Below are 22,458 nucleotides of genomic sequence, written 5' to 3'. Positions count from 1 at the left end.
TGACAGAGCATGCGCTGTTACGCAAAAACCGCGATAGAGTGAAGCCGCGGAAGTTGAAGCGTGAAGTGGTGAGGGTTCACTGTACATCCTTACTAAACTGTTATATCACATAACTGAAAAGCCACTGAGCTTTATGGCCCAGCCTAATGGGTGTATTTGGGGGTGGGGGTGGGCATTGCCCTCAATTTAACAGATGACATACTCGAAATGTACGGCCAAACACACCAAGCCACCAGTTAGAGTGGCTGGGATGTAGGGCTGTCAATTGGCTCCCAAGGTTTGAAGAAGGATTTCATGACCCTCTGTGTGTGTGTGTGTGTGTGTGTGTGTGTGTGTGTGTGTGTGGTAGGTGACATCCTGGCACATGAATAATGCTGACCTGTTAACTGTTTGATTGGTGACTTGGACTTAGTGTGGTTTGCAGTTATTTTTGCCTTCTCTTTCCCCCTCTGTTCTGGATTTGTCCCTCAGCCACTTGCACGGTGTTTTAAAGAGCAGCAAGTTCAGTGTCTAGAGAGCTTCTTGCATTTCCCAGGTCCCTGGGAGGTGTCAGCCCAGGAGGCTGAAAGCAGGCTCTGTAAAGGTAGCAGGCAGCTCAGCCCCTTCCAGCCGCATCCGTAGGCTGGGGTGGTAGCAGTTCTTCTAGAACCTCGTGCAGCCCTGGGGTGGGGGTAGGGCATGTGGCAGGGTTCCAGGGCTGGGCAGTGGGCAGGTTCCTCCTCCTCCCAGGATATCTCAGCCCCAGGCAGCATGGCTGCTCCTGTGCTGGATATGAGGGTGGGCATGGCTAGGTGGGGCAGACTGGGGACATCCCTGAGTCCCGGCTCCAGCTCAGTCCAGGTGGGCTGCTCCCTGTGCCCCTGCTCAGCTGGGACAGGAGGATGAGGTCAGCCAGCGAGTCACGGTCATGTGAGAGGGCAGCGGAGGGCTTATAAAGGGAAGCCCGTGGGAGCTGGGAGTGCAGGGGGCCGCCTGGCAGAGCTGTGCCCAGACCCAACGAGCAGGGAGCCCAGGTCAGTGCTGGGACTGGGAGGGGGTCATGCTTGTTTGGGACACAGAGACCATGGGGACCGGGGAAGCTTTGCATCCTGAGTGTTCCGCGTCGGGCTGGTGTGTGGCTGCAGCATGCAGACTGGGCGTACCCAGCTCAGAGCCTGCTGCACCTGACCCCTGACCGGGCCTCATGCTGACCTCTGCGCTCTCCCAGGGGTCCTGCACTTGTCCCTTCCCCTCACTGCCCCTCTGCTTCTAGCCGGCCCGCTTGGCGAGTTTCCGGACAGGACCGATGAGCAGCACGGAGCCGGATGATGAGCTCCTGGACCCGGTGAGTGGAGGAGGCCGGTAGAGGGTTGGGGCTGACTCCCAGGACCTCATCAGCAAGGATTCCAACAGGACCCCCCAGGCCCGGCCCTTTGCTGATCGTCCCCTCCCCTCCTGGGTGCTGTGGCCCTGCCTCAAAGCCATTTCCTTGCCGGGAGACAAGGTGGGGTCTTGTCTAACTACAGAGACCCCCTCAGAGGTGCAGTGGGGTAAGTGTGGGGCTGCTAACCGGAAGGTCAGCAGTTTTAATCCAAGGACAATGAAGCCACCTGCTCCCTAAGAATGCCAGCCTTGGCGCTCCTGTGGGCAGCTCAGTGCTGCCCTGTGGGCCCAGTGTGGCGGGAAAGGCCCTGCAGTGGCGGTAGGTTAGCTATGGTCGCAGTGTTCATCCTGGTGTCGGGTGAGGGCTGCCTCCACGCCTCCCACCATCTGATGTCAACACACCCAGAAGCCCAACTCGGGGCCCTGGGAAGGTCAGAGGTCGCCACGGGCCCACTTCCACCCCAGCACTGAAGGTTGCCTGTCTCTGGCGCCAGCCCTCCTGGTGCTGTGTCTCCTGAGGGGTCCTGTGCTGCGTGTGGCACACCAGTGGGTGCAGCTGCGTACCTGGACAAGCCCTGTCCGCTCGGAGCTCCCCTGGCCAGCTCACACCGGTCTCGGCCTGTGCATGGGCTGTATTCCCCATCCTACCCCCAATATCCCAGCACTCAGCGGCATGGTGCGCTCCACTCCATAGGACACGGAGCCCCTGCAGCCCTTTCCCAAGGAGATTCCACACAATGAGAAGCTGCTGTCCCTGAAATATGAGGTGAGCCCTTCCCTTGCCAGCCCTGCCCGGCCACTGCCCACCCTACCCCTGGTGACCTGCTCTGTCCCCACTTGGCCCCCAGAGCCTGGACTATGACAACAGCGAGAACCAGCTCTTCCTGGAGGAGGAGAGACGCATCAACCACACAGTGAGGACCCACCGTGGGCAGAGCCAGGCTCCAGACTGCCCTGCTGTGCTTGGCTGGGTGCAGGGGGGCAGGGGTAGGGGGGCAGGGGTCGGTCCTGGCCACAGGAGCTAAGAGGCTGAGCGCGTGCGCCAGTAGCTGAGTTTGCCTGGTAGGTTGGCACCGCCCCTCTGGGTAACCTTGCCTAGGTGTGCTGCCACAGCTTCCTTGTGAAGTACTGGCAGAGCCGCCCTCAGCCTGCTGGCCCAGCGTGGTGCCTGAGGCACACCGCAGCCCCCCTCACTGAAGCCGCCCTGCCCCAGGCCTTCCGCACGGTGGAGATCAAGCGCTGGGTCATCTGTGCACTCATCGGCATCCTCACGGGCCTGGTGGCCTGCTTCATTGACATCGTGGTGGAGAACCTGGCCGGCCTCAAGTACAGGGTCATCAAGGACAGTATCCATCCCCCCTGGCACATGCACCGGGCCGGCCCCTGAGTGGGCGGGAGCGGGGGGCCGTGGGTGGGACACTGGGTCCAGGGCCCATTGCCCTCCTTGACTAGCGAAGACATCGACAAGTTCACGGAGAATGGCGGCTTGTCCTTCTCCCTCCTGCTGTGGGCGGTGCTCAACTCGGCCTTCGTGCTGCTGGGCTCACTGATCGTCGCCTTCGTGGAGGTAGGGGCCGGCTGGGGCCCCGCCTCAGTGCCTACACACGCCCTCCAGACAAGGCCCTCCCCGTCACCTGTGGCAGAACCATACGGTGTGGGTGTTGTTTCAGTGAACTGGATGCTAGGATCCTGAGGGGCTCCCCCTACACCCCCAGCAAGGACACCTGTCCCCGCACCAGGACCCCGGGTGGCGGTCAGCAGGGCCAGGGAGGGGGTGGGGTCTTGGGGTGCTCTGGGCAGGGTCTCGGCAAGTGGGAAGGCCGCTCCAGGTGCAGGTGGAAGAAGGTGCCAGGTAGGTCCCTTCATGTGGGACAGTGGCCCAAGGCCAGGCCTGCCTCGCTCCACTCTCACCAGCTCCTCTCTTGACAGCCCCGCCAGCACCCTGCCTCCTTTGCCCCCACTCTCTTCATCCAAGGCATGGGGCCCTGGGAGGGGGAGGAAGCCATTGCCCTTTGCCTGGGTCCCCCATCAGTGGAAACCCCTTGTTTCAGCCAGTAGCAGCGGGCAGTGGGATCCCCCAGATCAAGTGCTTTCTCAACGGGGTGAAGATCCCCCATGTGGTGCGGCTCAAGGTGAGCAAAGGCCGGTGACTGCTCCCAGGGCCTGGGGTTGAGGGGCCTCTGCTCTGGTGAGTAGGGCAGGGCCCCCATCTCGGCCTCTGTCTGCAATTTGGTCTCAGACTGTCTCCTTGTGTCCCAGACCCTGGTGATCAAAGTGTCGGGAGTGATCCTGTCTGTGGTGGGTGGCCTGGCCGTGGGCAAGGTAAGGCCCCGCCCTGCTCCACCCTGCCCCCACCCTGTCCCAGCCACCACCCCATCTGAACACGCTGCCCTCCAGGAAGGACCCATGATCCACTCAGGCGCCGTCATCGCTGCAGGCATCTCCCAGGGCAGGTCCACCTCCCTCAAGCGCGACTTCAAGGTCGGTCCCATGTGGGGGCCCAGACTGGGCAGCCCCTGAGAGCTCCTGTGAATCCCCAAAGAGCCTCCTCCCACCTCTGCCTCTGCCTCCCCACCTCCCCCGGCAGTCCCTGTGGCCCCCTTCCTTCTGAGGGAGAGCCTGAACTGTACCTCCCCCCCAGATCTTTGAGTACTTCCGGAGAGACACAGAGAAGCGGGACTTTGTCTCTGCCGGAGCTGCAGCGGGCGTCTCAGCTGCATTCGGGGCCCCCGTGGGTAAGAGGGCTGCCTGCATGCTGGGCTCAGGGCCATGGCTAGGGAGTGGACTGACGAGGCCCCTGCCCCCACAGGCCTGGGCTAGCATAGGGTGCAGTCAGGCGTGGGCCTGGGCAGGCGCATCAAGGCGGCCCTTGCCTTGCAGGCGGTGTCCTTTTCAGCCTGGAGGAAGGTGCCTCCTTCTGGAACCAGTTCCTGACCTGGAGGATTGTGAGTGTGGGGTGTGACCCCCCTGCTCACCCCCAACCCCCAGGCTCTCTGACCCAGGGGCTGGCTGACCACCTCCTGGCGAGCTGGCCTGCTGTCCTAGAAATTTCCTTTCTGTCCCCACTGCCCTTCAGCCTCCCAGGGGAGAACAGATCTGTGCACCCTAGTGCCTCCCTGGCAGTCCTCATTCATCACGCCCCACAGGGTCTCCCTGGGGCCCCTCCCTCACTGCTCCTGCTCCCTGACAGCCACCTCTCCCCCGCCCAGTTCTTCGCCTCCATGATCTCCACCTTCACCCTCAACTTCGTGCTCAGCATCTACCACGGCAACGCCTGGGACCTCTCCAACCCCGGCCTCATCAACTTCGGCAGGTTTGACACCGAGGTCAGTGCCAGGCGGGGCTGCAGGGGGCCAGGCTCTATCTGTGAGCTCAGGGTGCTCACATGTCCACAGGAACCTACTCTTCACACACACACACACACACGCACGCACGCACTCACATTAGAAGCACAGGTTCCAGGTTGTGCGAAGGGGGACAGGCTGGATCCCCTGCAAGGGTGTCCTGGGGCCATCTCCCACCCTGCACCCAACTGCCTCAGGCCCTTACGAGGCTGTTAACTTGTGGGCTAGGAGCGGTCAGCACTTCAGAAAAGCCAGTGCTGGTCCCTGCCTGCCCCCGAGACAACAGAGCTGGGGTGTCCCTGTGTGTGGGCATCCTGACACCCGGCCCCTCCCTCACACCCAGAAGGTGGTCTACACCATCCACGAGATCCCCATCTTCATCGCCATGGGAGTTGTTGGTGAGCTGCTCACTCCCCGACCCCACCCCCGCTGCCCTGTGATTGAGGCTGCTCCGTCCCCACCGGGGGCAGGGGATGGGGTTGGGGTGTTCCGACACAGCCTGTCTGTGTGCAGGGGGCGTCCTGGGAGCTGTGTTCAACGCCCTCAACTACTGGCTGACCATGTTCCGCATCAGGTAAGGCCGCTGGCTGAGGCTGAGGCTGGGGGCAGCTGGGTCCCCATGATGTGCAGGGCCCTGAGGGGCTGCTGGGAGCTGTCAACATGGGAGGAGCTGGGCTGGGGACACCCGGGGTGGAGTGGGGTGAGGGGTAAACCTGGGCCGGGGTCTGATGGACGGGAGTGGGACTGCAGGGGCTGCCCCTGGGTGAGCATGTGTGTGATGTGTCTATGAACATGCACGTCACGTGGCTGTGTGTTCTCCTCTTGGAATACCACTAGGGGGCGACTCTGACAGGGAGACTGGGGAGGGTGCTCCATTTGAGGTCACTCTGCCTCATGAGACGAGCCAGCCTGTTGGGGCCCCGACAGGGAGAGTGGGGTGATGGGTTGGGAGGCATCACCATGAGCAGAAACCCCAAGCAAGCCGCTGCCCCGAGTCCATGCCTGAGAACACTGGCCCCGGAGGAGGCAGGAGAACCAAATCCATCTTCTAGGGAGCAGAAGGGCGCTTTCTCCCACAGAGCTGGTGGCCTCAGCCTCTGACCCCGAGGTTGGCAGCCCAGCACGCAATGCGTGGTGGCCCTAGCGTGTGGCATCGACAGCCCCTGTGCCGGGGAGGCACAGCTGGGTTTGTAATGTTCTGTGGTGTGTGTGCCTGTGTGTGGCTTGTGTGTACGCGTGTGCGTGTGCAGGTGTCCATATGTGTCCACGTGGTTGCCCGCCATGCAGAGGCCCCTCAACCTCCCACTGTAGGTACATCCACCGGCCCTGCCTGCAGGTCATTGAGGCCGTCCTGGTGGCCGCCGTCACGGCCACCGTGGCCTTTGTGATGATCTACTCCTCTCGGGACTGCCAGCCCTTGCAGGGGAATGCTATGTCCTACCCGCTCCAGGTGCCGGCCCGGGCCCTTGGGACCCTGCCCTCCCCTTAGCTCCCCTGCCCTGAAGGGGGAGGGCTGGGGGTGAGTCCTCTCCCAGGTGTCTGGGGAAGGACACACCTCCCTCCCCCAGGATGCCTGAGCCAAGAAGGGGTCTGCCCTGGAAGCGAGGCTCTGTCCTCTGCTTCCCTGGGGAGCTCAGCCACAGGGAGGGAGTCCTGGTGGCAGGGACAAACCTGGAGACCGTGCTGGGCAGTGGCCCCGCAGGATCGAGTAGGACTGCCCCCCAGGGTCGGGTGTTACCCGTCTCCCCTCACACGAGATGCCTCTAAGTAAGCAGCTGAGCCCGGGCCCCGGTGAAGTGGCCCGACCCAGCAGCACGGGGCCCACGAGGCCTTGAACACGGGCAGTTTCTCCCCAACGCGGAAGTGCCCGTGGTCCTAGAGCCGCCCTGTGGTAGAGCCCTCCCCACCATGGTGCCACCCACTCACGGGCTCTCCTTCACCCCGCCCCCCCAGCTCTTCTGCGCAGATGGCGAGTACAACACCATGGCAGCCGCCTTCTTCAACACCCCTGAGAAGAGTGTGGTCAGCCTTTTCCACAGCCCGCCAGGTGCGCCCACCCCTCCTTTCCCAGATGCTGAGGGAGAGCTCCCCTACCCCCACCCCAGACTTAGGAGCCCGTGGGACGGGAAGAGGTGGGGCATGGGCGGTGCCTGGGCCCTGGGTAAGCCTCCCACCCCGCAGGCTCCTACAACCCCCTGACGCTCGGCCTCTTCACACTGGCCTACTTCTTCCTGGCTTGCTGGACCTATGGGCTGACCGTGTCCGCCGGCGTCTTCATCCCCTCGCTGCTCATCGGCGCTGCCTGGGGCCGGCTCTTCGGCATCTCCCTGTCCCACCTCACCGGGGCTGCGGTGAGTGTGGGGGGTGAGAAAAGGGAGGTGGCCAGCCAGGGGCTGCCCTGCTGAGGGGACTGACCGACCATTGAGGAGCAGGAAAGGGGTGTCTGCCGCAGAGAGTGGGGAGGTGCTGCCACAACATGGGAGGTCCGGGGAGGAGGCATTGTTAGCCAGGGACCTTGGGGAGCAGGGTGGGGTGCTAATTGGGAGCTGTGGTGAGTGAGGGGGTCCCCTGCTGAGGGGAGCATGGGAGGCGGGGGTACCAAGGGGGGCACCACCATGAGCAAGGGGCCGGGCCTGCCCTGCAGAACGGGACCTCACAGCACAGGTGGGCACACCAGGGGAGCATGCTGGAGCGCTAGGCTGCGTGGTGGTCGCGCTCTGGTAGGATAGTTCTCACCACCCCAGTATCACTCCGCTCCCCACCTTCCTGCAGGTCTGGGCGGACCCCGGCAAGTATGCCCTGATGGGAGCTGCTGCCCAACTTGGTGAGTGAGGCCTGGCACAGGTTGCTGGGCAGTCTGTGCACTGTGTGGGGTGGGGGGAGTGGGTACCCGCTTGTGCTCGGAGAGGAGCTGCATGCATCCCAACTGCCTCAAGTCCCTGGCCAGCCTGAAGTGGGCACCAAGCAGAGGCCTCTCACCTCTCTGGGCCTCGAGTGCTCCCCTGACTGCTGGTCACCCCGGCCCACCCCCTCCCCCCAGGCGGAATCGTGCGGATGACGCTGAGCCTGACAGTCATCATGATGGAGGCTACCAGCAATGTCACCTACGGCTTCCCCATCATGCTGGTCCTCATGACCGCCAAGATCGTGGGCGATGTCTTCATCGAGGTGCGGGCTCACCCTGCATGCGTCCTGGGATCTCCTGGGATCCAGGCCCCTGGTGTGATATACCACGTGTCCCCAACCCCAGGGCTTGTACGACATGCACATCCAGCTGCAGAGTGTGCCCTTCCTGCACTGGGAGGCCCCAGTCACCTCTCACTCACTCACCGCCAGGTACCCCCTGCCGCCTCAAGGGCACGTGTCTGTCCCCTGATGAAGGGGGGGGGGTCTGCTGTGGGAGGATGGGCCGGGGTGTTGCCACCCCACAGCCGACAGGGCTGCTCCATGCCAGAGAGGTGATGAGCACGCCTGTGACCTGCCTGCGGAGGACCGAGAAGGTGGGCATCATCGTGGACGTGCTCAAGGACCCCACGTCCAACCACAACGGCTTCCCTGTGGTGGACGACGCTGATGACACCCAGGTACTGGGGCCCTGCAGGTGGGCAGACCCCACACAGGGCACGCTTAGCCCTGCTCCTCTTGAGGGTGCTGCAGCAGCCAGCACCTGAAAGGAGTGGGGACTCAGGCGCAGAGCCCCTGGCTGGGGGTCAGCGCTAGACCTCTGTGTCAACAGGGCCTCCCGGCCCTCTCCCCGGTGGTGACTGCCGCCCCTGTCTTCACAGCCTGCCCGACTGCAGGGCCTGATCCTACGCTCCCAGCTCATCGTGCTCCTGAAGCACAAGGTGCGCTGGCCGCCAGGCAGGGCCACTCCACAGTGGGCGGGCAGGTGGGCCCCCCCACCCCGCCACGCACACTCTGCCCCACCACGCTGCTGCCTGCTGCCCGACAGGTGTTTGTGGAGCGTTCCCACCTGGGCCAGCGGCGGCTGAGGCTGAAGGACTTCCGGGATGCCTACCCCCGCTTCCCCCCCATCCAGTCCATCCATGTGTCCCAGGACGAGCGCGAGTGCAGCGTGGACTTGTCCGAGTTCATGAACCCCTCACCCTACACCGTGCCGCAGGTGCGGGGCCACACCACAGCACGCCGCGTGGGGGGCGGGAGAGCTCCTGCCACAGGTGGGGGCTGAGCCGCTGTCCCCGCAGGAAGCGTCTCTGCCCAGAGTGTTCAAGTTGTTCCGGGCCCTGGGCCTGAGGCACCTGGTCGTGGTCGACAACCGTAACCAGGTGAGTGGGACCGGTGGGTGGGGGCTACACCGGCCAAGAGCCTGGTGCCTGGGGTCACCCCATGCATGGGTCCCTGAGTTGTCAGGCGCCTCAGACGGGCCATGGCTGGCTGTCCTGCAGGTGGTGGGGCTGGTGACCAGGAAGGACCTCGCCAGGTACCGGCTGGGCCGAGGTGGCCTGGAGGAGCTCTCGCTGGCCCAGACATGAGTCCCCTGCCGTCCCTGCGCCACTCAGATCCCCACGCCCCAGCTTCTGGGTGCCCCTGGTCTCGTTGCCCACTCCGGGGGGGAGGCGGCGGTGGTGGGTGAGGGGCCCTCCCAGACACCGCCCCTATCCTGCCCACCCACCTGGCTGTCCCTGACATCTTGTTGGGTACCGCTGGGAGCTGGGGACAGGTCTGTGAGGAGAAAGTGTGGGGGTGGGGGTGTCGTGTGCACGTTGTCTATGTTGGATGGGTTGTATGTATGTGGGTGTATGTGGGGTGGGGTGGGGTGTATGCATGTGGGTTTATGTGGGGTGGGTCGTGTGCATGTGTCTGTGAGAGACTGACCTGGGGCCCCCTCTGCTGCTTCTGCCCCTCTGACCTCAGGGCCCAAAGTTCTGTGTGACCCTTAAGACTCTCCTCTATGACCCCAGGGCCTCCCCCTGTGTGACCCTGTCAGCACCCGAGATGGCTGTGTGCTGGCTTCCCTGAGGCCACCACTGCGTGGCCCCACCACAGACCCCCTCTCCGGGCCATGGGGTTGGCTAGGGCCAGCATGGACAGCCCTGGCTCAGACCGAGGTGACAGCTGGGGGGACCCATGGGCCCAGGAGGTCCTCATGACTGCAGATAGGCTGGACTGCAATCCCCCCGTGCACCCTCAGCTTGGGCCTGTCACCTGGTTCCCATCCTCCGAGGGTGAGTCAGATTTGGTGTCAGTGCCCCCTCCCAAGCCGAGGTGGGCGGGGCTGGACATTGGGATCACGGGACTCACAAGACCACCAAGTGGTGGTGAGAATACAGCCCCCTGCTGGAGGGCAGCAGCGCTGGTCCAAGCTGGCTAGGGACACGAGCCCACCATCAGGTGGTGCTGGACTCTGGGACTAGGGCTCTGGCCTGTCCTACAGGGCTGGGCAGTGGGCCCGCTCAGTGCAGGCCAGGTGCCTGGACACCCGGTAGGCCTCCACTCCCTGTAAGTCCCCACCCTTCCCGCCGGGGGAGCCTGGATGGGGGCAGGCCAGAAGCCCATCACCAGTGTGATCTCAAGGCCACAGCCTGCAAACCTCGTTTATCTGTACCCCAGCAACTTTTGTATGAACAATGTGTTAGAACAATATTTTGGATATGTCGCATTAAACACAAGAAACAAGCTTCGTCTCACCTCCTCTTCTTTGTCTTAACTGGGGCGCCCACACCTGGGAGGGGGCGGTGTTGAGGTAAGCGTGACCGTGGGACAAGGGCACAGATTAGTCTGTCCGGCCTGAACACACTCTCCCACTCCTCCCCCAGCCCCCAATGGTGCCCTGAGCCCTTGCCAGTCAGGCAGTTGAAGGCCCCGCAGCAGCAGGAGTTGGGCAGTTGGGTGGATGCAGGGAAGGTTCCAGAACACCCTGCCCCTCAGGATTCTCAGGAAGGGGTGGGATGAGGCAGGGCCTTACCTGGTACACTCTGCCACCACCCCTCAACCCCTAGCCATCCAGTCATTCCTGTTCCTGGAGCCACTCCCACCCACTCTGGCTGTAGCCTCTTCAGGTGGCTGAGGGTGTTGGATGACAAGGGAAGGGCAGCCAAGGGCTCTGCTTCTGACCCCGGTGGCCTCACCCGGCCCTGGCCCTGAGGCCAGTGCCAGGTGTCCAAGGACTCTGCCAGCCAGCAGTGACAGGCACCCCCCTACTGACATCAGAAGCCCTGTCCACGGGCCTTCCCAGTGCAGAGCTGGCAGACATCACCAGTAGCCTGCCCTGGGGGGCATCACCCCCCTCCAAGCCTGACATCCCCACCCTGGAGGAGCTACAGCCTCTCTTTGAGGATGACCTGGACGAGGTCCTGCAGAGGCGTGGGTCTAGCTGCTGCCTGGTGCCGGCCACTCCGCTCTCCGAGCAGGAACCCCTTGAGCACTGGAGGCAGCTGGAGCAGTGGTGAGTGGGGCTTGAGGAGCAGGGACAGTTCCCGTACAGCCAGGGATCCGGTCCCACATGCCCCTGCCACCATAGGTTGGCAGACCTGCAGACCGAGGTGGCCCGTCTCCGGGGCCACAGGGACCGGTGCTCTCGAGCGACGCTGGGTCTGCTGCAGGAGCTGTACCAGGTGCGGGCCCAAGTCCAGGTGCAGGAGGGCGAGCTGAAAGAGCTGCGGCAGGAGCTGCGTCTGGTGACTCGGGGGGCTGAACATGAGGCCTTTGAGGTGGGCACCAGCCGGGCTACCCGACCCCAAGCTCCCTTAGGCCCCCGGAGTCCATGCTGGCTAGTACCAAGACCCCACTTCCTCCTTGCAGCTCACCAGCACCCATAGCCAGACCCAGATGCAGGCCCTGGACAACAGGTACCCCCCATGGGCACAGGCGGGAGGTGATGGCACCCACTTCAGGTGAACCTGGGGCCCAGACGGGAGAGATCTGCAGGCCCCAGAAGGGGGCAGGGGCAGGGTGGGTGGGCTGAGGCTGGGAGCTCACTGTGGAGGTGAGCTGTCTGCTTTGGCAGGACAGGCTCCTGAGGTGCTCACTGTGGGGAGGCTCACCCACTCGGCAGGGGCATGCCGGGGCCCGTGTTCACTGGAAGCGGTGGGGGTGCCTAGCTGAGGGGGGCTGTTTGCTCCTGGGGGCTCACTGTGGGAAGCTCACTGGGGGCAGGGGTTTCATGTGGGGGATGAGGAGCAGGGGCTCATTGCAGAGGGGCTGGCTGGGGGCGGGGCTTCCCAGTGGGGCTGGTCGTGGGTGAGGCTTCCCAGTGGGGGCCGGCTGGGGGTGGGGCTCCTCATGTTGAGGGCTCTGGGAAGAGGAACTCCAAGCTTGGGTGTGTACCTGTGGGGCTCCCTATGTTGAACTCTCTGGGGCTCTCTGGGCCGAGGGCCTTGCTGGTGGAGAGCAGGTGGGCCCAGGGTTCTGGCAAAGTAGGGATTCTCATGGAAGGGGGAGTGGGGCCTCGCTCTGAGCACCCCTGGGGTTAAGGGGGCAGCGGCTCCTTGTAGATGGCAACTCTGGGCCCCAGGTTGGTGGAGGTCCGGGAAGCCCTGGGTCAGATCCGGAGGAAGCAGGCGCTGCAGGACGTGGAACGCAAGAGCTCTGACCAGGAGCTGACCCTCAGGTGCGTCCCACTACTCCGCCCCGCCAGCCGCCTGCATCCCCTGAATCCTACCCCTCCCACAACCTGAACGCCCCCCCCACCCCACCCCCGCATTTCTCAGGAGAACTCTTGGATGAGCTGCTTTGCTGGAAGTGCTCACTGATGATGTGGGGGGAGAGAAGGGAGCCTAGCCCAGGCCCTGCCCAGCTCCTCTCCTATTCCTCCTCCCTGTTAGCCTCCCTCCACCTCTGTTCTTCCCCCTTCATTCCCTCTCCAAGGTCAGTTCCTCTTCCCTGTCTCCCCTGCCTCCTCTTCCTTTCCCCCATCTCTCTCCTTCCCCATCCATTCCTCTTCCACCCCCTCCCTCAATCAGGCCCCCTTTCCCTGTCATTTCTTTCTCCCTCTGCCTCCCCTCCCCCATCCAGCTTCTCCCCCTTCATCCTCCTACCCCTCCCTGATCAGTCACGTCCACAGTCAGGGCCTGTCTCTGTACCCCTGTTCACCTAGGAAGTTATGCATCCTTCCAGGGGCCTGTAGGTCAGCCCCAGGACAGGCCTGACCCAAGAATATGTCCATAGACCCCCCAGTCCCTTGCAGCCTCCCACCTAGGGCTAGGCCTGCCCCCACCCCCTGCCCCCATGGTTGGCCTGTGTGACCCACAAATGCCATCCCAGGATGAGCAAGCTGTTGGGGAAGCTGAGACAAGAAAGCCAAGACAGGAAGGAGGCCTGCAGCGCCCTCCAGAAGGGCCAGGAGGAGGCTGGCCACCAGATGGAGCACGAAATGGCCAAGATGCAGGTATGGGGCGGCCACCTGTACCCCGACCTTAGCCACCAAGAGGCTTGGCCTAGAGAGGGCCCAGAATCCCTATCAGCCCCTCCCCACCACAAGCTTCTCCTATGTTCTCACCTCCGCTGAGCACTCTACTGACCTCCATCCTTGGTGCCCAAGATCAATCAATCAATCAATTAATGAATAAAGTAATTGAGATCGTGAGATCTCAACCACAAATAAAACAATAAGTAAATGGGTTAAACACAATAAACCAACCAAGTGACTAAAGTAACCAGCTAGTCAAACCATCAATAAACAGTTCAATCACGACCCAACAGGGAAGTAACTAATCAATAGAACAGTCCATGAACCACTGGAAGTTGTCAACAGTTAAATGGAATCCATAAAGATCAATGTCCTAGGCATAAGTAAGCCGAAATGGACTGATACGGACCACTCTGAATCAAAAAGTGATTTGGTTACCATGGCAGGCATGGCAGATTAAAAAAGAATGGCGTTGAATTCATCCTTAAAAATGACATTTCAAGATCGGTGTTGAAGTACCATGCTCTCTGTGATAGGATGCTAGCTATGAACATACAAGGAAGTCCAGTTAATGCAACTAGTCTCCAAATCTATGCACCAACCACTAAAGCAAGTGATGCAGAAATTGAGGGATTTTAGCAACAGTATTTGTATGAATTAATTGTATAATTGTATCATCAATTTAGTATGAAATTGATTAAACGTGCAATCAAGATTCCTTGATAATTACTGGCTCCTGGAATGCCAACTGTGAAACAAAAGGAAGGCTATACAAGTGGACTTCTCCAGATGAGAAATCAAATGGACTCCCATCTGTGGGGAGAGATGATGGAGAGGCTCAGGATCCACCCCTAAAGGCAGTCCCGGGCTGACGGTGGAGCAAGCCATCATTCGCCCTGATGTCAGTTCAGGCTGAAGCTGAAGACATTGGAAACAAGTGCACGAGAGCCAAACTTTGAGCCGAGCCTCCCACCTGAATGCTCAGCGCATCTGAAGAACACAGGTGACAGAGCCCTGATGGGCGGTGAGGACATCAAGAACGTCATTCATGACAGAAGTAAAAGGTCCTGAAAAAGAAAGGATCAAATGGTGACGTCACGGAGCGGAACAGAAAATTTCAAAGGGCAGCTTGAGAAGGCGGAGTAAAATATTACAAATGGAAGGTGCAAAGACCTACGGGTGGAAAACCAAAACGGGAGTACAGACTCAGCATATCTTAAATAGAAAGAACTGAGGAGAAAATTCGAGCCTCGGTTTGCAGTGTTGAAAGAGTCTACGGGCGGAATATTGAATGATGCAGGAAGTACCAAACAGAGATGGAAAAATACACAGTCACTGTGCCAAAGGGAACGGCCATTTCAGGGGGCAGCATATGACCAAGGATCAGTGGCGCTGAAGGAAGACGTTCAAGCTGCACTGAAAGCACTAGCCATAAACAAGGCTCCAGAAAGTTACAGAGTGCAAACGGAAGTGTTTCAACAAACTGAAAGAGAAGCATTGGCAGCACTTACTCGTCTAGGCCAGGAAATTTGGAAAACAGCTACCTGGCCAACTGACTGGAAGAAACTCCTATTTGTACCCATTTCAAAGAAAGGTGACCCAACAGAATGTGCAAATTATAGAACAATATCATTAATATTACATGCAAGTAAACTTTTGCCGAAGATCATGCACTACAGGTTGCAGCAGTACATCGAAGGCAGAAGTTCAGGCCAGATTCAGAAGGGGATGTGGAATAAAGGGCATCATAGCTGATGTCAGATGGAGAAAATACCAGAAAGATGTTCCTCAAAAACAAAAACAAAAAAAACCTCACTGTATGGAGTTGATGCCAACTCATAGCAACCCTACAGAACCAAGTTCACCAAGACCAACACTCTTCGCAGAGTAGAAAACGCTTTCTCCCAAGAAAGATGTTGACTTGTGTTTTATTGACTAGGACGAGGCATTCAAGCGTATGAGTCATAGTAAACTATAGATAGCCTTGAGAAGAATGGGGATTCCAGAACACCTAAGTGTGCTCATGTGAAACCTGCACAGGGATCAAGAGGCAGTTGTGCGAACAGAACCAGGGAATCCTGCATGGCTTAAACCAGGAAAGGTGCGCGTCAGGGTTGTATCCTTTCACCGTACGTTCAGTCTGTTCGCTGAGCAAATAGAGGAGCTCTCAGCTTATATGAAGAAGAATGTGGCAGCAGGATTGGGGGAAGGCTTATAAAGAACCCATGAAATGCAGATGACACAACCTTGCTTGCTGATAGTGAGGAGGACACGAGCATGATGAAGATCAAGATCAAGGATGGCAGCCTTCGGTGTGGATTACAACTCAATGTAAAGAAGACCCAAATCCTCACAACGGGCCAATGGGTAACATCATAATAAAGGGAGAAAAGAACATAATAAATGGGGAAATATTGCAGTAGTCAAGGATTTTGTCTTGTTTGGATCCATAATCAATACTCATGGAAGCAACAGTCAAGAGATCGAAAAATGTATTGCATTAGGTCAATCCGCTAAACAAAACCTCTTTGTAGGATTGAGAACCTCTTTGTAGTGTTGAGAAACATGGGGGTTGATTTGAGGACGAAGGTTCAGCTGACCCAAGCCATGGCGTCTTCATCATCTAATACGCACGTGAAAGTTGGACATTGAATGAAGAAAGCCAAAGAATTGGTTTGTCTGAATGTTGGTGCTGGAGTAGACTATTGAAAGCCCGTGGACTGCCCAACGGAACAGACATGTCTCGCAAGAAGGAGAGCCAGCATGCTCTTCAGAGGCAAGGACGGTGAGACTGCCCCACACACTTGGGACATGTGGTCAGGAGAGACCAGGGCATCATGGTTGGTGGAGTGGAGGGGCAGTGATAAACAGGAAGGCCCTCAGCAAGATGGACTGACACAGTGGCTGCAGCACTAGGGACAAACAGAACAGCAATGGGGAGGGCAGGGCAGGGCGTGGTGGTGTTTCCTCCTGCTGTCCACAGAGTCACTAAGCGTCAGCACCAACGTGCTGGCTCCGGACCTAACACAACTGCCAAGCCACTTGGAACGGACACACGTTTGGAGGGTGGGAGGAACCCAACTTGATTCAGGACAATATGTCTATTTGGATTTTAATGGGTTCTGTGGATAAGACCCACCCCACATCAGCTGAACAGTGGTCCATCATGCTTCAGGAATTCATGAGAGAAGGTCGGAGAGAAGTAGGTTAAAGGGTGCTCGGTTGTCTTGTTGCATCTTCAGTTGTCTTTTTGCATCATCAGTGCTTACGAACAGCAAGCAGCTCCTTCTTTTTGAACTCGTTCTGATAGAAAGCCCTCCCATCTTTGTTAATTGTAAATAGCGGTTTCATTTGGTTAAGATCTCAGCCTATCCAATTCCATTGGATAAGCACTTGAGCCTAACAAATCCATGGAAGTATCAGGACTAAGTAAGAAGTGGTCTAAGTCCTTAGTGGGGCCAAAAGCTATTGGAACAGGCTCCGAATGAGGCAAGACTTATTTTTTATTTGTATCCCACCGCCAGATGCTTTCATAGGAGAGTGAAGTTTATAGCAGAAGAGGTAACTCCAATATTCACCAAGAATTTGAAAATCCCTCCATTAACATTAAGAATTATTCCTCACCCGATGTGGAAACCCCACTAAGTGAACTGGGTTTTACCTTGGACTCACCAGTAGTCACTGGGCATGTGGCAAAACTCCCGAGTGTGAGAAGAAGCAGATGAACACTGGCCCAAGGGCATAGATCTGGCAGACATTGAACTTTGGTTTGAATCTCTTGCCTTGATTGTCCAATGAATGGTGGCCCAGAACTACCATATACTTATTAACTTAATGCCCTCCTTGTTTAAGGTGACCAGACTTTTGGCGGGACAGTCTCGATTTTTAACAAATTTTCCCATGTCCCGCGGCGTTTTAAAAAAGTCCCGATTTTTGGAAAGAATGCACGACAAGCTAGGGTATATGGTTTTCGGCTGCCGTGTGGCTATTTCGCCAGGATATGAGTTTTATCAATGGTGTCCCACTTCTGTCCCGCTTTACCAATGTTAAAATCTGGTCAAGGACCTTGCTTCATTATGACTTTTATGAATCTGGTAGGCGTGGCTCTGCTGCTGTGCACGACTACTGTTGGAAGATTTGCCCTATCACTAACCCCCATTGTATGTTTCAATTGTGTTCAATCACTTAGGAGTCAACTGTACAAGTCAACAATTCATGTGTTGTGCATTCACAGCTGGCCTATATGTGCATAATTTCCTTTCCTCAGCAGTGTTTTACATTCTATACCATTGGCTAAACTAATGAAACTACCAATGCACAGTGCTTATGAATTGGGCTGGTAATCACAAGGTGAGCAGTTCAAAACCACCAGCCAGCACCACAGGGGCAAGATGAAGCTCCCTACTCCTGTGAAGATGTGCAGACTCGGAGACTCAGGGGCAGTTCTACCCTGCCCTATAGGGTGGCTGTAAGTCAGCATTGACTTGATGGCAGTGGAAGGGACTCCCCAGGGGGATAATTGATAATGTTCTCTACATAATAGAACAAGAATGGCGTCTCTAATGTGAACCAGAGACATATATAAACCATAGATGCCTAAATGGATTTGGGGTTTGTGCTTAATTCTAGGCCAATAGAAGAACAATTAGTTTATGACATGACCCGGCTTGATGATGCCCTCATGAAGACATATATGCTTTAGCAAAGTGTGGTGGAGAAACTAGGTGGTGCCTGGCTATCAGAAAGAATAGCGTCTGGGTTTGTTTGTTTTTTCATCATTTTGTTGGGGGCCCGTACAATTCTTATCACAATCCATACCTCCATCCATTGTGTCAAGCATATTTGTACATTTGCTGCCATCATCATTCTCAAAACATTTGCTTTCTACTTGAGCCCTTAGTATCGGCTCCTCATTTTCCCCCTCCCTCCCCATTCCCTGCTCTCTCATGAACCCTTGATAATTTATAAATTATTATTATTATTTTGTCATATCTTACACTGTCCAACATCTCCCTTCACCCACTTTTCTGTTATCTATCCCCCAGAGAGGAGGTTATATGTAGAGCCTTGTAATCGGTTCTCCCTTTCTACCCCACCTTCCCTCCACCCTCCAGGTATCGCCACTCTCACTACTGGTCCTGAAGGGTTCATCTGTCCTGGATTCCCTGTGTTTCCAGTTCCTATCTGTACCAGTGTACATCCTCTGGCCTAGCCAGATTTGTAAGGTAGAATCGGGATCATGATAGTGGGGGTAGGAAGCATTTAAGAACTAGAGGAGAGTTGTATGTTTCATTGTTGCTACCCTGCACCCTGACTGGCTCGTCTGTCTCCTCTCCACGACCCTTCTGTGAGGTGGTGTCCAGTTGCCTACAGATGGGCTTTGGGTCTCCACGCCGCACTCCCCCTCATTCACAATGTTATGATTTTTTGTTCTTTGCTGCCTGATACCTGATCTGTTCGACACCTTGTGGTCACACAGGCTGGTTGCTTCTTCTATGTGGGCTTTGTTGCTTCTGAGCTAGATGGTCACTTGTTTATCCTCAAGCCTTTAAGACCCCAGATGCTTTATCTTTTGATAGCGTGGACCATCGGCTTTCTTCACCACATTTGCTTAAGCGCACATTCGTCTTCAGTGATCATATCTGGAAGGTGGGCACCCACTGATAATGATTTTTTGTTCTTTGATGCCACATCTGGGTTTTAAAGACTTGTTTTAAAACAAGCAGCCATCTAAGTGGGGTGCCAGCTAAGTCCACATGAAAGAAACACACCAGCCTGTGTGATCCAAGGATTCTAATTAATGTAATCCAAACAGGAAGAAGGAAATGGCATCAGAGCTTAAATTGTGAACACCAGATTTGCAGAAGCCTGTGGGTGACAGTGGACCCCAATCCATTGGCAGCATCCACACGTGGATTTGGTGAATCCCCTCCAGTCATAGTTGACCGATGTGAATCTCCCTGCGAACAGAGAACGTTTGTGAAGCTGATTATGGCACACAGAGTTAGGTCAAGATGGACTATATTTTCCTTTAATTTCCCTTTACACTCATTTAAAGCTGCTTCAGTATTTTAAAAAGTGAAGGTGAAATACACGTGGATTGAGCCCCTGGTGAATACCCTCTGACCATGGACCCAGGATGTGAACAGCTTTGTCAGCATGCAGGATGCATTAGAGAGTGGATCACTGCAGATGCAGTTGGGCTAAATTTAACACCCTAATACTTGATCTTCCATGTGACCCATTTAAATGTGTTCTAGTCTTATTCTTTTCTGCTTTCTTTTTGATTGTGATTTTTATCTATTTGACTTTGTTATTCTTGTTAAGTTTTTTTGTTTGTTAATGTTTTCTGTGTATGAAATCCAGGATAGGTAAATCTCTGGAGACAGTAACTGGACTAATGGCTCCTTGAGGGTGTGGCAGGAGAGGTTGCAGGGAAATGGGGAGCTAATAACGATGAGTACAAGAATAAAGAAAATATTCTAAACTGATGATGATGATGATGATGGTACAACACTTCTTGATGTGATTGAACTATTGAATTGTATGATATGTGAGGGTTTTTTTCAACACTTAAAAAAATCAATTTATTGGGCCTCAGACAGCTCTTATCACAATACATACATACATTGTGTCAAGCACATTTGTACACTTGTTGCCATCATCATTTCTAAACATTTTCTTTCTACTTGAGCCCTTGGTATTGGCTCCTCATTTTTTCCCTCCCTCAGAAACCCTTGATAATTTATAAATCATTATTATTTTTCATGTCTTACACTGACCAGTGTCTCCTTTCACCCACTTTTCTGTTGTCCATCCCTCTGGGAGGGGGTTATAGGTAGATCATTGTGGTCGGTTCCCCTTTCTCCCCCTACCTTCCCCTTCCCCTCCTGGTATGGCTACTCTCAATATTGGTCCTGAGGGATTTTATCTGTCCTGGATTCCCTGTGTTTCCTGCTCTTATCTGTACCTGTGTACATGCTCTGGTCTAGCCGGATTTGAAAGGTAGAATTGGGATCATGATAGTGGAGGGGGAGGAAGCATTAGAGACCTAGAGGAAAGTTGTATGTTTCATTGGTGCTATACTGCACCCTGACTGGCTCGTCTCTTCCTTGTGACCCATCTGTAAGGGGATGTCCAATTGTCTTTGTGTCTCCATTCCACACTTCCCCTCCTTCACATTGATATGATTTTTTTTGTTCTGGGTCTATGATACCTGATACCTGATCCCATCGACACCTTATGATCACACAGGCTGGTGTGCTTCTTCCATGTGGACTTTGTTGCTTCTCAGCTAAATGGCCACTTGCTTGTCTTCAAGCGTTTAAGACCCCAGATGCTACATCTTTTGGTAGCCAGGCACCATCACCTTTCTTCACCACATTTGCTTAGACACCCATTTCATCCTCAGCGATTGTATTGGGAAGGTGAGCATCATGGAATTCCAGGTTATTAGAAAAAATTCTTGCATTGAGGGAGTACTTGAGTAGAGGCCCAATGTCCATCTGCTACCTTGATAGTTAACATATAAATATATGTATATAGATGATATGTGAATTAGATGCCAATAAAACTATTGGGGGGTGGGGAATAAAGAATTGTTTCTCCCTGGGATGTAGTCCCATCATAGGAAGAGCCTGTGTTGACTCCCCAGAGCCCTTTCATTCTGTGTCAGGTTGAAGGACTTCCTCTTGAAGTGCTTCGTTCAGCCCTTTAGCATCTTAGTTTATAGCAGTCACTTTCCTATGGCCAGACCTCGGGGTAGCTGACTTCAGGTGGGAGTGAGGTTTCTGTAGTGACCATGCTATTCATTACTTCTGCTTTATCGGCGGGGTTTTTGTTGTTGTTGGTGGTGGTCTTAAGGTGTGAACACATGTTTTTTCTTTTATTGTTGTCTTTTATTTATTATTGTTATTGAAGGTTTCTCGTTGGCCCAAATGAGGGGCTGCCTGTGATCAAAGGGGTAGGGGGTAGGGGACGAGCAGCCAGCACGGGGAGGGTCATCTTCAATTTTTGCTTACACACAGTACTAAACGAGCAAGCACAGACTCACTACCGCAGTGAGAAGGTGGCAGCCTGGCAGAACACGTTTCAAAGGTAGAGGAATCTATTCATAAATGGGGATGTTTTCCCACTGTGTCCTGTTGTGTTTAGCCAAATAGATAGTCCAGGCTATAAACCATTTATAAACATAGAATTGAATGCAACTTTCACTGTGGTCTCATGCTCCTGAAAGCTTTGGTCAACTGGTCTGCAGAATTTAAGATGTTTTTATGTTTTTCTTGTTGATGAATTTAGATTTTTATCCAATGTATCTTTGGGGGAGGCTTTAGGGATTGTGTCTATGAGTATTTTAGCTACTGCTCTGGGTTCTTTCCATCATCCTACAGGGCCAGAGCCTGATCTTAGAGCCTCATGGATGTCTCTGGTTGGCATCTTTCATCCAGAACTGAACCTCCACTAGTGCCACTGATATATTCTCTGGTAGAACTGGTTTTATTAACTGGCATAAGTTCAGCATTTACTAACTCATCTAACTTTTTACTAGTATGAGATGGGATCGGCTTGATGGCAGTGATGATGTTGTTTTGGTGGGGAGGGGTAAAGGTGATATAGAAATCTGATAGTCCAGCTTCATAGGATTCTGTTAATGTTCTAAGTTTCTCCCTAGGCTTACAAAGCAATTTTACGGTTTTGTTGACATATAATTCACCTGTCACACTGTTCAACAGTTTCAGCATATTAAAGAGCCATCCATACAGTAAGGTGACTAGATTGTAACATTGGTCTTGCGGGACAAAAGTGGGACACCACTGATAAAACTCAGATCCTGGTGAAATGGCCACACGGCAGCTGAAAACCTTATACCCTAGCTTGTCGTGCATTCTTTCCAAAAATTGGGACTTTTTTGAAACCCCGCGGGGAAAAATTGTTGAAAATTGGGACTGTCCCGCCAAAAGCGGGATGTCTGGTCACCTTACACAGTCCACTGTAGCCCCATAAGGCTTTAAGGGCTGGGGAACTTTAAGCTTTTAATAAACTTGGGAAACTTCTTTCCTCTAGGGCAGCGGTTCTCAACCCCCTTTGGGGGTCAAATGATCCTTTCACAGGGGTTGCCCGATTCCTAACAGTAGCAAAATGACAGTTATAAAGAAGCAACAAAAATGATGCTACGGGACTCTCACTCACTCACTGCCTCACTCACTCACTGTCTCACTCTCACTCTTACTCTCTCACTGTCTCACTCACTCACTGCCTCACTGTCTCACTGCCTCACTCTCACTCACTCACTGCCTCACTCACTCACTGTCTCACTCTCACTCTCTCACTGCCTCACTCACTCACTGTCTCACTCTCACTCTCTCACTGCCTCATTCTCTCACT

The 22,458-nt window shown here is 55.4% G+C and overlaps 2 protein-coding genes across 2 annotated transcripts in view; both read left to right on the top strand.

The window, feature by feature from the left end:
* The first annotated feature begins 1,105 nt into the window (after window positions 1-1,105).
* On the top strand, window positions 1,106-10,343 carry CLCN7 (chloride voltage-gated channel 7). The gene is made up of 24 exons (XM_004705791.2): window positions 1,106-1,324; window positions 2,057-2,128; window positions 2,211-2,276; window positions 2,576-2,708; window positions 2,820-2,929; window positions 3,414-3,494; window positions 3,622-3,684; window positions 3,760-3,843; window positions 4,004-4,097; window positions 4,243-4,307; window positions 4,572-4,688; window positions 5,050-5,104; window positions 5,220-5,280; window positions 6,018-6,156; window positions 6,660-6,753; window positions 6,888-7,057; window positions 7,479-7,530; window positions 7,747-7,874; window positions 7,957-8,042; window positions 8,161-8,290; window positions 8,492-8,551; window positions 8,659-8,829; window positions 8,912-8,992; window positions 9,113-10,343. The coding sequence occupies exons 1-24, from the start codon at window positions 1,286-1,288 to the stop codon at window positions 9,197-9,199; spliced, it is 2,238 nt and encodes a 745-aa protein (XP_004705848.1). The 5' UTR covers window positions 1,106-1,285; the 3' UTR covers window positions 9,200-10,343.
* Window positions 9,751-22,458, top strand: part of CCDC154 (coiled-coil domain containing 154) — a 21,631-nt gene continuing 8,923 nt past the window's right edge. Inside the window, exons 1-6 of the mRNA XM_004706137.1 lie at window positions 9,751-9,892; window positions 10,878-11,112; window positions 11,188-11,377; window positions 11,469-11,515; window positions 12,181-12,276; window positions 12,930-13,053. Coding sequence (XP_004706194.1) covers window positions 9,751-9,892; window positions 10,878-11,112; window positions 11,188-11,377; window positions 11,469-11,515; window positions 12,181-12,276; window positions 12,930-13,053 — 834 coding nt within the window. The remainder of the gene's footprint in view (window positions 9,893-10,877; window positions 11,113-11,187; window positions 11,378-11,468; window positions 11,516-12,180; window positions 12,277-12,929; window positions 13,054-22,458) is intronic.

The sequence above is a fragment of the Echinops telfairi genome, unplaced genomic scaffold (assembly GCF_000313985.2).
Source record: "Echinops telfairi isolate 266 unplaced genomic scaffold, ASM31398v2 ScPeMD7_5;HRSCAF=22, whole genome shotgun sequence".
In the NCBI taxonomy this organism is placed as follows: Eukaryota; Metazoa; Chordata; class Mammalia; order Afrosoricida; family Tenrecidae; genus Echinops; species Echinops telfairi.
The sequence above is the reverse complement of the archived record's forward strand: the minus strand, read 5'-3'. Positions and strand labels throughout refer to the sequence as shown.

What these genes read in the sequence shown, in the direction of transcription:
- CLCN7 (XM_004705791.2), top strand. Translation starts at nt 1,286, where the DNA reads ATGAGCAGCACGGAGCCGGATGATGAGCTCCTGGACCCG. An exon ending in CCTTTTCCACAGCCCGCCAG is followed by an intron (nt 6,754 to 6,887) that starts GTGCGCCCACCC and finishes CCCACCCCGCAG; the next exon opens with GCTCCTACAACCCCCTGACG. An exon ending in TGGGCGATGTCTTCATCGAG is followed by an intron (nt 7,875 to 7,956) that starts GTGCGGGCTCAC and finishes CCCCAACCCCAG; the next exon opens with GGCTTGTACGACATGCACAT.